The sequence below is a fragment of the Coturnix japonica genome, chromosome 3 (genome assembly GCF_054131305.1).
Source record: "Coturnix japonica strain WE chromosome 3, WE-NBRP24, whole genome shotgun sequence".
NCBI lineage: Eukaryota > Metazoa > Chordata > Aves > Galliformes > Phasianidae > Coturnix > Coturnix japonica.
In genome coordinates this window covers 10,531,571-10,544,899 of record NC_140665.1, presented here as the reverse complement: position 1 = coordinate 10,544,899, position 13,329 = coordinate 10,531,571, and the positions used below count along the sequence as shown (strand labels likewise).

The 13,329-nt window shown below is 44.9% G+C and overlaps 1 protein-coding gene across 4 annotated transcripts in view; it reads left to right on the top strand.

Annotated features, from left to right (window-relative positions):
• The first annotated feature begins 314 nt into the window (after positions 1 to 314).
• The window catches only part of COMMD1 (copper metabolism domain containing 1), a 53,636-nt gene continuing 40,621 nt past the window's right edge, over positions 315 to 13,329 (top strand). For all 4 annotated transcript variants that reach the window (XR_014944448.1, XM_015856917.3, XM_085542694.1 and 1 more), the window contains exon 1: positions 315 to 540. Coding sequence is in view for 3 of the 4 variants with exons in the window: in XM_015856917.3 (XP_015712403.2) it covers positions 346 to 540 (195 nt within the window). In the remaining variant the exon portion in view is untranslated. The remainder of the gene's footprint in view (positions 541 to 13,329) is intronic.

Below are 13,329 nucleotides of genomic sequence, written 5' to 3'. Positions count from 1 at the left end.
TTATGTCACTTCTGACAGGCAGAGGTAAATGTGTGTTTTTAAGACTGTTCATAAGCAACTATAAAAACAAAAAACAACCACAATAAGTTGAATGTGCTTGGATTTATATAGCACTGAATTATTTGGTGGTAAGGTGAATTTACTGCAGGACAGACTTCTCTTGGAAGCAGCGAATCCTAAATATTAGAGTCCTGATTTCTGATGTCATTCTACAAGTGAATGCAGTTGCTTTAAAGCTCCGAAGGACGCTTCCCACCCGCAGCCCCCAGCGCCCAGTCCGGCCCGAGCCCATGGAGGCCGGCCCTTCCTGAGGCGGGGACTGCGGCGCGGGGCCGCCCCCCCAAGATGGCGGCGGCCGAGCAGCAGCCGGCGGCGGGTGATGGCGGCAAGTCGCTGAGCGCTCTGCTGGGCTGCATCGCGCAGGCCATGTATTACGGCAAGGCCGACATCACGGAGGAGATGCTGGGCGGGCAGCTCTACCCCAAGGCGGCGCCGGAGGAGTTCCGCGCCCTGCGAGCCAAGATGGGCGGCCTGCTGCAGGTAGCGGGCGGGCGGGGACGGGAGGGGGAGTGCGGGTCTGGCTGGGCGTCATTAACGCCCGGCTGCGGTGCTGAGCAGCCTTTGTGACTTTAATTCTGTAGTACTCATCGTCCTAGAAGCAGTAATGTGGAGTCAATACGGTAAATCAACCACTTCTTTGTGTCGGGGCTCAGTGAAGGTAAAATTCCACATGCCCTCCCATGTCCCGTTTGTGCAAAGCACAGTGACTTCTGGAGCATGTGGAAAACAAGGGGGTGAAATAAGGACCGCAGAAGTGCATCGAATTTACTGCAGCAATAAGTATTTAAATGCCCCCTCTTGTCCCGCCCGATCTTTGTGTGCTCCTGGTTTATTTACAAAATCCATCTTAATGAGCCATCTCTTCTCTTTGTGGAACTGTGTAGTTTTCTGCAGAATGTTTATAGTAACCTGACCTCTTTGTAGGGTTATTTCATGGAGCGATCATGTTGCCTCACTGCTTTCACCTCCTATGAACTTTTTGGGGTAATCCAATTACTTGTGTGGTATTTCCCAGCAGGAGGTGGAAGGGCTGGACTGGGAGAACTGTAGCATCTCAGTATCTCCCAGCCTCCTGTCCCATCAGACTTCAGGGAGATCAGCTCCTGGAAGTTCTCACCTCCATCTTTTTGGTTTTCAAAGACCTCACCCTGATGAAAATACCAACTTTGTCTCTTCCTTATGGAAGCTGAATTTGCTGAGTTAGTTCCCGTGGCAATAGAAGTTATGCTGTTACATCTGCAGTAATTCTTCTCTTGTCCGTTTGGTGGCAGCAGGCTCCTGGGGTTCCTGTGCGGTCATCTCACTCATCCAGACAGGAGGCTGGTACCTTAGTGGCATGGCTCTGCACTGCTACTAGCGTTCACTTTATTCGAGCCCCACCTTGGAGCTGTTGGCCTTCTTAAGAGGGGCTGCCCTTATGTGACAAGTCAGAGCAGAAACATAGGTGTGACATTTACTCACTTGTGGAAGAAAAAGGCCTTTGAGATGAGGTGAAAGATCACCTCCTAATGAGAGCAATCCTGGACTCATTTAATTGAGACTCGGAAGTACCGATATACCAGAAAGTTAATCCAGGAAACAACTGGAACTGTAAAGATTGACTTCATTACCCTCGTCAGCATTTCCACCATTCTTTTGGGAATAGGAGATGGAGCATAAGTGTTATTGAAATAAAGGCATAAAACTACATGTGAATCCTAAGGGAGTCTTTCCCTTTTCAGACATATCCCAGAAAGCACTAGTGTTTGATAAACACTAATTAAGAAAGGTAGAAGCATTTAATTTGTAGTAATGAACCTCAAAAGCAAGATCCAACTCTTTAGTCTTCAGTCAAGCTGGACTCTTGCTAAGGCCAATGGAAAGCAGCCAGGCTGGACTAATGAATTTCAGCATAACCAAAACACGTGCCTTTCTGTGCTCTGTGTGAACATTTGTATCTCTGCCAAAAGATTCCTACCTCAGCATGGTTGGCGTGTTTTCTCTTCATGCTTTGCTGTTTCCGTAAACTGTGATGTCAGGATTATGAAATGTGCTTTTTAGATACATGCAGGCACTCAAGTTGGATCTTGGTAAAAGGCAAGAGAGCAACAGATGTGTTTACTCCGAGTCTGCAGTTTGCACGTGACTTCGCTGTCTCTCTTCTGACTGTCGTGTCTGATGTGTGATTTGTTCATGCTCTTTTTGCCATTTCTGCTTCAAGTGTGATTGATGTACAGTTTGTATCTAAATACTCTTTAGTTTTACGTTTTCAAATGCTGTACAAATATTTATGTATTTGAAGTAGTTGTGATTTCTTTGGTATTTCTTTATTAAACCTGATTTGTTCTTCTTTTTTTTTTTTTTTTGGAAGCAAACAAAATGTGTATAGCTTCCTTTTTCTACTGAATTAAGAAACCGCACATGTAGGTAGTGTGATATAAATAAATCTTGTAGGTGGTGAAGTGTATGGTTTGCACATGTCCATTTTTGTGCAGAGACAGAAGTGAGAAGAGAGAGAGGTCAGAAATTAGTGCTCTGCTAACACACCTGAGTGACAGGTTTGGTTTTTCTAGGATCATAGGATGGGTTGGGTTGGAAGGAACCCTAAAGCCCACCCAGTTCCAACCCCTGCTGTAGGCAGGGCTGCCCCCCATCAACTCAGGCTGCCCAGGGCCCATCTAACCTGTCTTTGTGCACCTTCAGGGATGGGGCACCCACAGCTCTGGGCAGCACTGCCAGGGCCTCTCTACTCGCTGAGGTGAAAATTCCTCCTTATATCTGATCTAAACCTGCCCTCTTGTGACATGGTAAGTCTCTGAGGCTAGAGGCTGTCGTACTTTATGTTATACCTTGAGAGCTAAGTGTTGCAGCGTGCCAACAGTTCTGACTGAGGTATGTATCTGTGGGCTCTGGAAACCACTGCTGTGCATGTCCTGCTCTCAGGGGCAGTGCAAGTGGTCTGTGGAGGTACAGCAGTAGAGAGCTGTTCCTACAGATTGACTGGAAAACCTGATTGCTTGGCTAGCTCTGCCAGGAGGTGACCTGATCTGGTTTCATTGAAATGGAGAATTCCCTCTGGGCTAATGAAAGTAATCGTAAATATTTGATGTGATTTGATGGGAGAACACTTTGAAATGTTGACTGTTTCAGTAAGTCTTGAGCTTTTCTTCTGCTGAAAATATTTATTAGGTTTAGTTGTAAGAACATTTTGTGTGCAGCGTGTAGTATTTAAGTCTTTATGGGAAAGTGAGGAGTGGTTCCTGCTGAGCCATCCCAGCCTGGGCTTTGCTTCCAGGCACTTGTGGTGGTTTCCAGCACAATGGTGGGAGCAGGACCCATACAGAACAGTTCCCACAGTTCAGGGTTTGGCTTGCTTCTCCCTTGCCCTCATAAAGGCTCTGTTTTTAGCAACTAGGATGGTGGCTTGTGGTTTGGGGAAACATATTTTGTGTTTCACTGATCTGTCAGGAAGAAAACTCACTTTGTACACAGAGTCATATGTGGAATGGCATGGGTTGAAAGGGACCTTAAAGCCCACCCAGACCCAGCCCCTGCTGTGGGCTGGTTGCCCCTCACCAGCTCAGGCTGCCCAGGGCCCATCCAACCTGACCTTGAATATCTGTCTCCAGAGATGGGGCACCCACAGATCTCTGGGAAGCAGTGCTAGGGCCTCACTCCTCTAATGGAAAAACTTTCCCCAACATCTAACCTCAATCTCCCCTTTTTTAGTCCAGAACCATTTCTCCTCTATCCAATCAGTATCAGACCATGTAAAACATCAGTCTCCCTCCTGATGATAACTTCCTTTCAAGTACTGAAATGATACAGTGAGGTCTGCTGGGAGCATTCTCCAGGCTGAATGAGCCCAACTCCCTCAGCCTTTCTATGTAGGAATGCTGCTCCAGCCCTCATGGCCTCCTCTGGACCCATTCCAACAGCTCCGCATCCTTCTAATGCTGGGGGCTCCAGACCTGGATGCAGTACTCCGGATGGAGCAGAGGGGGACCTCCATGTCCCTGCTGACACTGCTATGTTGATGCAGGCCAGGATATAGTTTGTATTCTGGGTGACAAATGCACTGCTGCCTCACATCCAGCTTTTCATCCAGCAGGACCCCTGAGCCCTCCATCAGGCTGCTCTCGAAGAGTTGTTCTCCTAATGTACGCTTATCTGGAATTGCCCCCAACTAAGTCTCCCTCGCTGTGTAACTTGTGTTGATTTCTCTCTGCTAAACACAGTGCTGCTTTTAGAGGCCTGCTGTTTCCCCTAAATAGCTTCTAAGGAACATCACTGTGGTTGGAAACTGCTGCTTTTGATAAATGATCGTATATGTTCCAGTTAGGAAGGGCATGTAGAGTCTTGTTCTGAACCTAAGGAATTAATGACTAATGAAACTATTCTTTCCTGTGAATAAGAGTCTACGTTTGCAGGAAGACTGAACATTCAGGGGATGTGGAGATGTGGCATTTGAGGACGTGGTTTAGTGGGCATGGTGATGATGGGTTGGTGGTTAGACTTGATTGTCTTAGTAATCTTTTCCAACTTTAATGGCTCTATCTTTCTAAGTGTGTTACTTAGTTTGGTGTCATCAGCACCCTTAGGGTGCACTTGGTCCCACTGTCTGTGTCATTGATAAAGATGTTAAAGGGCACCAGGCCCAAGATGGACCCTTGGGGGCCCCCACTTGTTCCTGACCTTTACCTGGACATGGAGCCATTGGCCACAACCCTCTGTCTTTGACCATCCAACCAGTTCTTTATCCACTGAATAGTCTGGCCTTCCTACCCCTATCTATCCAATTTAGAGATAAGCATGTGGTGCGTGATGGTGTCCGGGCAGATGGCATCAGTTGCCCTTCCTTTGTCACTCCATCACAAAAGTTCTCCTGATTGGTGAGCCAACCCTCTGCTCTTGGTGAAGCTGTGCTGGCTGTCTCAGATCACCTCCTCCTCTTGCATGTGCCTTAACATCGTAGTTTCCAGAAGCATCTGCTCCATGGTTTTCCCAGGCGCAGACATGAGGCTCATACTGTAGTTCCCTTGGTCTTCGTTTCTCCCTTCACAATGGGAGTGATGTTTCCCTTTTTCCAGTCACTGGTTACTTCACCTGCTAGCTGTGACTTTTCAGCTATGATGGAGAGTGACTTGGCAACCACATCAGCTTGTTCCTTCAGGACATGCAGAGAGGAAGACCTACCGTCTGGTACCCTAAGACTGGAAGCTTACCTCTCACTGTCAGACTGTCAGCATGTAACGTGAGTTGTCAAAATAGTGGTGAATGACCAGATGGTAAAACGCTCTTGCTTCTGTACCCCTTCAAGCTGTGTAGTCTGTAAATTCATCTCTTATACACGCTGATCTCTCTGCTGCTATTAAATGTGTCTGCAGAGTTCGGGTTGGGCTGCAGTGGTTTCCAGCTGTTTGCTCCCAGATCCTGGCAGGGGCAGTGTGTGCCTGATTTATGTCTGCAGAAACTGTTCTTCCAGGTAGGAAAATGCAACTCCACCTATTGCTCAGAGTGTAACACAGGAGATAACATACAACAGTGCTGTGAAAGGAAGGAAAGCAGAGCCTTGAGTCAGAATTTGGCTCCAAATCACAATATATGGCAAGATATGATTGAAGGGTGTGATTCAAATATTTCATGCAGCTTGCTGCTGGAGTACCTATGCCTTGCTTTACAGGAAGCTAATCTCCAAATATAACTGTGGAGTTTAGCAGAGTTAATGAAATTTTAAGGTGCAAACAATCAAGATACAGTCAGCAAAAATCAAGATGAATTCATGATGAGACTTCTGTTTCTGTGCTTGGTTCATCATAAAGCAAGTTAGTCCATGGCCTGATTAGCTTACAAGAATGCAGCCTGCAGAGTACTGCAGTAAGCTTGGCTGGAGTCTTTCCCCTTCTGCATTCAGGGTAAGGCTACAACTCTGACTTCTTCATGCCCTCAAAATATGAGCTGATCTGACTTGTGATTTTCACTTTCCCAAGTGAAATGAGGTTTAAATATGAAGCAATAGTCCACAACAGCAGGGAATTTTCCCAGAGCGATTGGAGAGACCCGATGAACGCCGTTCTCATTTACTGTATTGCAAGAGGAAAGAGGAGAAAAAAATCACAGTCACGTGCTCCCTTTAGAGAAGGCCAGGTCATGTCACCAGCTCTGGGGCTGTCACTTTGTCTGCTTCTCTGCTTTCCTCTCTCCCTCAATTTAATTTGTATTGCCATCTGGGATTTGTTCTGTCCTACCTGGATTTCTCTTTCCTTTTTCTCTCTTTTTTTTAGCAGTGCTGCATTAAATGGCTTCCATTTGTTGAAGGTTCTCATTTCTGAATCTGGCTCCTTTGGGAGAAACGAAGAAGAAACCATTTTAGGCTGAATAACTTAACCTGCAAAGCTTCCCAGGCTGCTACAGAAGGTGGCTTGTCTCTACTGGAGCTCTCTCAGGGGGCACACGTGTGTGCGCGTTCATCAGAAAAAGGCTGAACCTGTCAAACTTGTCTGTAGCATAGCTGCATGTTTAAGAAGGACTGGAAAAGTAACATTTCTTTGCCTCCACCCTGTGTGACAAAATGTTTTCTAAACCAGAGCAAGTAGAATTGGACTCGACAGGGGAGAAAAGCTCGTATGAAAAGACTTTTTGTTCAATATAATTCGAGTGAAGGCGAAATGGGCAATTTATTTATATTTTAAATCCTTGTATATAGACCGCATAGATGCAAGCATGTCTGCTATTAGTGGAATGCTCCCTTAGTTTCTCTGTTTCTCACCTCTCTTTGCAGCCTGTCCGGTGCCTGTCTGTGCTTTCTGAGAAGTGCTTTCCATTGCCTCTTTTTATGCATCCCTTCCTCTTTCTATTTTAAATAACGTAGGTAATTTGGAAACTGTTACTCAGGAAGGACACAGCACTTCTATTTTTTTTTTTTTCCTATGCTTATTGCTGAAAATCCAAGTTTTGTAATCTATTCACAATCTGAGTGCTCGGGAGATGCAGCTATGAGTAATGTTACCAGTGCTTGAGCTTGTTCTGTTCTTTCGTTCTTGTTCTGTAAGCACGGAGCCTTTCAATAGGGCCAGACAGAATAATCCCCATTATTCTCAGTTTTCCTTCTGCTGGAGATGGTTTTTAGGATGGGATGAGGTGGGGGAGCTGCTTTGTTGGGCTCGGTGCTGTAGATTTGCAGGAAGTGCTATCTGATCGCAGGAGAGCAGCTCGGGTTGTGGTTCATCCAGTGGCTGTTTTAATCAACCTTTCATCCTCCTTTGTCACCAGATCAGCCTTCGTGCCACAGAAAAACGACACCTCCTGCAAATTGTTTTAGGAAGTGGTGTGTTGGGGAGTTATGTCTAGCAGAAATCAGAGTAACCCAAGCCTGGAAATATTTACTCATCCAATGGATGCCTACTACCTGTGTCTCCTTGGCAATGACTCCAAAGGCTCTACAGGTTAGAATGATGTTAAAGATGACCTATTACACACTGGAGAAAGTTTTAAACTGCAGGGTTATCAATAAAATGTATTACAGCATCTCAATGAGTGACATCTCTTTTCTGTAAGCCAATGGTTTAATCCCAGTTTCAGCTACATTACAGCTCGATAAAACATAAACTGAAGTAATATTGGATGTTGCATCTGATTTTGTCTTAATTCTAATTGTCAGGAGAGCTCTGAGACTCTAATAAATAGCATTGGTGGGACACAGCCTGCCATCCAGGAAATGCCTGTAAAAACAGCTCATCTGCTGTGGGACTGATTGCATCTGCAGCCATTGGGAGAGACACTGGTTAGCACACTTAGGAGAGAGAGTCCAGAAACCACAGGGCTGCAGAGATGTCCTTGTAGTCCTGTTTGAAGCTGCTCTTTGCCATAGAACATTGACTAGGTGGCCTTCACGAGTTGTTTGGTGTATTTAAGACCCATGCAATTGCACTTCTTTTTAATTTAAAGATGATAACTTGAATGAATAAATAAATAAATGCACAGGAACCCTGCATTAGTTGGAACTGGCTCTAGGTGGTCAATGTCTTCTGGCCAGGTAGGTCTCAGAGCTACTTCACGTTTATCCCTGCCTGCAGCCAGTCCCCCACCACATACACGTGCTGCAGGTATCTGAGCAGTTTCCATGCTTGCATTTCAATGAGCATCCAAATGGCAGCATTACTGATGCAGCAGTAGCCTCTCACCCCCACCTGGCAAAGCCTGCGGAGGTGAGTTCCTTAGAGTGGAGCCTGGCACTGAGTCCTCTGTTAGTCTGTGCTTGTGGTCTCTGCGTGGCAGTAGCTTTGAGGGTCACCTGGAATAAGTGCCTACACATACTGGCACAGCCAGCCCTTCCTCCATCATTGACAAATGATGTTTTATTTCTGAAAATTAAGTGTTGTTTTTTTTCCCAATGGATTTTACCAGTTGTTTCCCACTAGCATTGCATGTCTGTCCGGCTCTGTTTCTCAGAAGAGATAATGATTTTGTTTTCCTGCTCTGTGTACCAAGGCACATGTCTAATGGATCTAATTAAGCAAACACAAAAATCCCAATGTTATCAAATATTGTTCCATTAAGGAAATAGTATTTGAAGTCTCGTTTTTATTGGCTGAATTATGCTCTAAGAGATAATGAGTTTCTTCTGAAGAAAAGTCAGTGTGACCACATCTGTTTCTTGTTGCTTAAAAGCACCTACCCAGCCTCAGCAAAAAAGAGCTGTCGTCAGTTGCTCATTGTATGATGCTCCTAAGCTGTGCTTCCCAGGAAAAAATGATGTTATATCAAATCTCAGGATATAGAACGTGAGAAGAATTGTAATGTCTGACAATGGTCTCTTAAAGGCTCTGCTTCTGAAAACGGGCCTTATGGTGCCTTAGTCACTTCAATGAATAGTTGTAGTAATGTCAATAGAATTATTTGCTGACAGAGAGCAGGTATATGTTCCTAGAAAACCTTCCTGCTCTTTGTTAGTTGAAGATTTATGTGCTGAAGTAGTAAATGACCTGTGATAGCCAATACAAGCTGGAACTGGATCCTACGTAGGTTCTTTCGGTGCCACAGCTCTAACACAGCACTTCTTGGCGTGTGGTTGACATGGGGCTGTGGTAGATCCTGCGCTGTAAGGCTTATCTGGATGAAGTGGCTGGCGGTAGCACGGTATATCCTTCTTGAACCAATGCTGGGAATAATTCAGCTGCTGGAGCTGGTGGATAAGATGATTTCAACCCCTCGAATTCCTGAGGAATTTTCAGTAATGATGCTGAAATGATGCTGCATTGTAGTTCTCAGAGAGCGAAACACTGCATCACTGGGTCAGCTCTTTGATTCTAAGCTCCAAGTGCTTAAAAGCATGAGGGGAAGGCCTGTAATCAGGTGACTTTTATCTCTCCTTAGTTATAGACACAGAAGAATGACTCGTGTTTTAACTTTAAGTAAATCCCTAGAAATATCAATGGGGTGCATTCTCTGTTACTTGATATTCTGAGTGTGCAGTAAAGGAGCGTTGTTATTTGTAACACTATCCAGAATATTACTGAACTCTGATTTTTTAGCCAAGTTAAATCAAAACATTTCTTCAAGTTAAAAAATAAAATACATTTACTGTCAACATTTATTTGGGCAAGAGTACAACTGTGCTTGTTCAAAGAGTGAGCTGTGTAAGTCTTTGCATAATAGGAGATGGAAGACCAGCGAAGAAGAGTTGTTCTGTCATTCTTTGTAGCTTATATGTGGTTTCCTGTCTCATCATGAAATGTTTCCCAGTTAGGATGAAGAAGATGATTAAAATGAGATGCTGCTGTTTAGTTGCCTGCAAACCTTTATAGCTGATGGGCTTTGTTGTGGAATTTCAAAGAGAATGTTTTCAGTCCTGTCTTTGTGCAGTTACACTGAAGTGTGACTCATTGATTGTACTTTTTTCCAGTTAATATGATTTTATTTTAAAATGAACTTTTAGGTAGTAGTCTTGTTTGCAACCTGAGAGAGATTCTGTTCTGAACAGTGGGGGTGCGTAATTTGAAGCATATGCTATCTGATACATGTCCCATCAGAATACAGCTGTGGTTTCATAGCTGTGTCTCCTACACCTATAATAGCAAACAGTCTCTATTATCTGTATGTGTGCACTTATGTCTATGAGAAAACGATCTGAATGACTGCTGATTTTGACACGTGGTTTCCTCCTATGTCTGATGTGATAGTATTTTGGTTGCAAGTGTGTGTATATAGCAGTATACTTTTTCTATATGAATGTATGGAAGATTTAAATGCAAGTCACAGTGAATCTTGATTCCCAGTCTTCTGATGATCTTTGCCAAACAGGGAGCTTTCAGTGTCCTGTACAAGCTCTCCTTATATTTTCTGTCATCTTAATGCTTAAAATTGTAAGCTTGATTGTAAGCTTCCTCTTTTAGCTGCTCTTAGAAGTCAAATTTATATCGCGTGTCAAGCAAAATAAGGAACTTTGTGTGGTTTGTTACTTTTCTACCAGCTTAGCAAAGTATTGCTAGAAATCTTGCTGTGTTTTGCAAAGGGTTGTTATGGAGGTGGTAAAATTTGGGGAAGAAAAAGGAGACTGAATCTCATGCTGATCTTTGTCTTGACTTGGCTTACAGAAGGTGCTGGGCTTTGGGATTGTTTATTCACCTCATTCCTCCCCTCGCTCCTGTAGCCTGCATGAAATATTTATATGAAGGAAATCTGGTGTCAGAACACACAAACAGGTCTGTGCACAGATGCAGTAATGTGAAAAATATAACAAAATATGTAGGTTGGTCTGAAAGTAAGGCCTCCTATTTATTTCCATGGAAACTACAACAGCTACAAAGAGCATGATAACACTATTTGGTAGAGAAAAATCTCAGCTACAAAGCACTGTTTTTCAACACAGTCACCACCATTAGCAATGCGTTTTCCCAAGTGATGAATGAGAGCCTACATGCCACTCCTGCACCTTCCTGCAGCTTTGGAGGTGACCCATTGTCACCACTGCTGAAACCCATCACCTACTGCCTCGCTGTGCTCCAATCCATTGTTTCATCTCTGTAAATGTTCAGCAAGTGTTGATGAATGTCAGTGAGTGCCATTATTTCCATGTGGAGGAATTTGGTTCCATCCCTTTGCTTCACGTGCATTCTCCTATCAGATGCTGCTCTGTCAGACTGGCCCTCTGTTGCCATCAGTCACACAGCACCAAATTAGTAGAATCACTAAGGTTGGGTGATAAAAGGCGGAACCCTGTTGCAGATCACAAGGTGCATGTTGTGTTTTGGAGGGGGATTTGCTTTTGATTTGCTTTTGATTTGCTTTTCTCTTGAATAAACTCACAGTAAAAAGGATGTGGTGTATCTGCTGGAGATAAGTGCGTGTGGTTGTTGGCTTCAGTTTCTTCCAAGCAGCAAACCTCCTACTGCTGTTCTCTGCCACTTGCGTGATGTGCGAGCGCTTTGTTTGGGGCTTGTTCTTGTTTTTAATCCGCTGTTGTGTTTCAGACCGCCTTGATATGATGAGGGTTGCATGCTTTAAACTCTGCTGGCTGTCTGCCGCAGTCCCCTCCTTGCTACTGGGAGGCTTTGGGAGCGAGACTGGCACTTCGCTCAACACACCGTGCAGGTCTTGCCTCCATGCTAGGCCTCATTTTGAGCAGCAGTTTTAAAAGGTGCAGATGTATTATGTTTTATCTTGGGAAGTGGTGAAGATTATTCTGGGACTTGCTGAAAAACACCTGGAAGACCGTGCAGCCATTGGTCACAGCCAGCATTGGGTTCACAAGGGGAAAAGTCCTTTTAAACCAACTTAATCTCCTTTCATGGCGAGGTTACTCACCTCACTGACTGGGGAAGGCAGTTGATGTCATCTCTTTGGATTTCAACAAAGCTTTTGTACTGTTTTTCACAGTATCCTTCTGGAGGAAATGCCCAGCATACAGCTTGACGGAACCATTATGCAGTGGGTGAGCAGCTGGCTGATGGGTTATAATAAATAGGTTACATCAGGTTAGTGGCTGCTCACTGCTGGGGTTCAGCAGGGCTCCATTTTAGGGCCACTTCAGTGTTTTCATTAATGACTTGGATGTAGGACTAGTGGGGGTTTTGAGCAAATTTGCTGATGATACTTAATTGGGAAGAGTTGTTGAATCCTTCAAGGGGAGAGAGGCCCTGCAGAGAGATCTAGGCAAATTAGAGGGCCGGCAATCAACCAACTGTACGAAGTTCAATGATAGCAAGTGCTGGATTCTACAAGGGGCTACAGAGATGAGGAAGGGTCTGTGCAGAGTGGCTGAGGCCCCTGGGTGTGCTCAGCACAGAGCAGAGGAGCTGGGGGAAGGCTTAGTTGTGGCTGCAGCTCCTCACAGGGAGCATAGGGCAGCACTGAGCTCTGCTGGAGGGAACGGCGTGGAGCTGTGCTGGGGGGAGGTTAGGGGAAGGTTCTGCCCCAGAGGGTGATGGGCATGGCCCAAGCTGCCAGGACTTGGAGCATTGGGACACTGCTCTCAAACTTTGGGTTTGGGTGGTTCAAACTGGAGGTAGGGGTTGGACTTGGTGATCCTTGTGAGTCTCTTGCAATTCAAGATATTCTGTGGTCCTATGTTAAACCAGGAACGTTTCAGACTGGAGGCTTTGTACGTTGTTTGGCTTTGGTAACCTAGAGAGTACAACAGCAGGAATACAACATCAAAACTAAATTGATACAAGTCTCAAGATTTCATAGCCTTATATTTCCTTGCTGTGCTCTGTATCCATGCGTGCTTGGAGGCAGCATGTTCGTTAAGGATGAGTCACATCCATTTTGTGTGAGAATGAAACAAGTGTCTGCTTGAAATTACACTGAGGAAACTTAACCACAGTTTCCTCCCTTCACGTCCTGTCTTCTCCTCCCTTCAGAGCTGTATTTAGCAATCACTGTCAGTTAAGCAACGCAAATTTAAGGCTATATAGAACTATCAGCTTTAGAAACATTGGTGGAAAAACTGTTGGTGTTGTAATGAGCTGAGTCTTCTCCCACTTTGTCCCAGCCTTGGCCGAAGGCATGCCCACACTTTCCTGTTTAACAGACCACCAGGACAGCAGTATCACACCAGATGCCCACCCCCAGCCACCCAATATAGACGAGTTGGTATCCCTAGGGCATACTGGGGAACAGGGCTGAGTTTGCAGTGAAAACATTGTTGTACCCTGTGCTTCACTTGGTTTCCTTGTCACTGTCAGAGATCCAGCTGTCCTGAGGCAGGTGTCTGGGTTAAGTAGCGTTGGCACTTCCAAATGAGTTCTAATGGAAGCTGTTATTTCTGTGACTGAGCCTTGTCTGCGT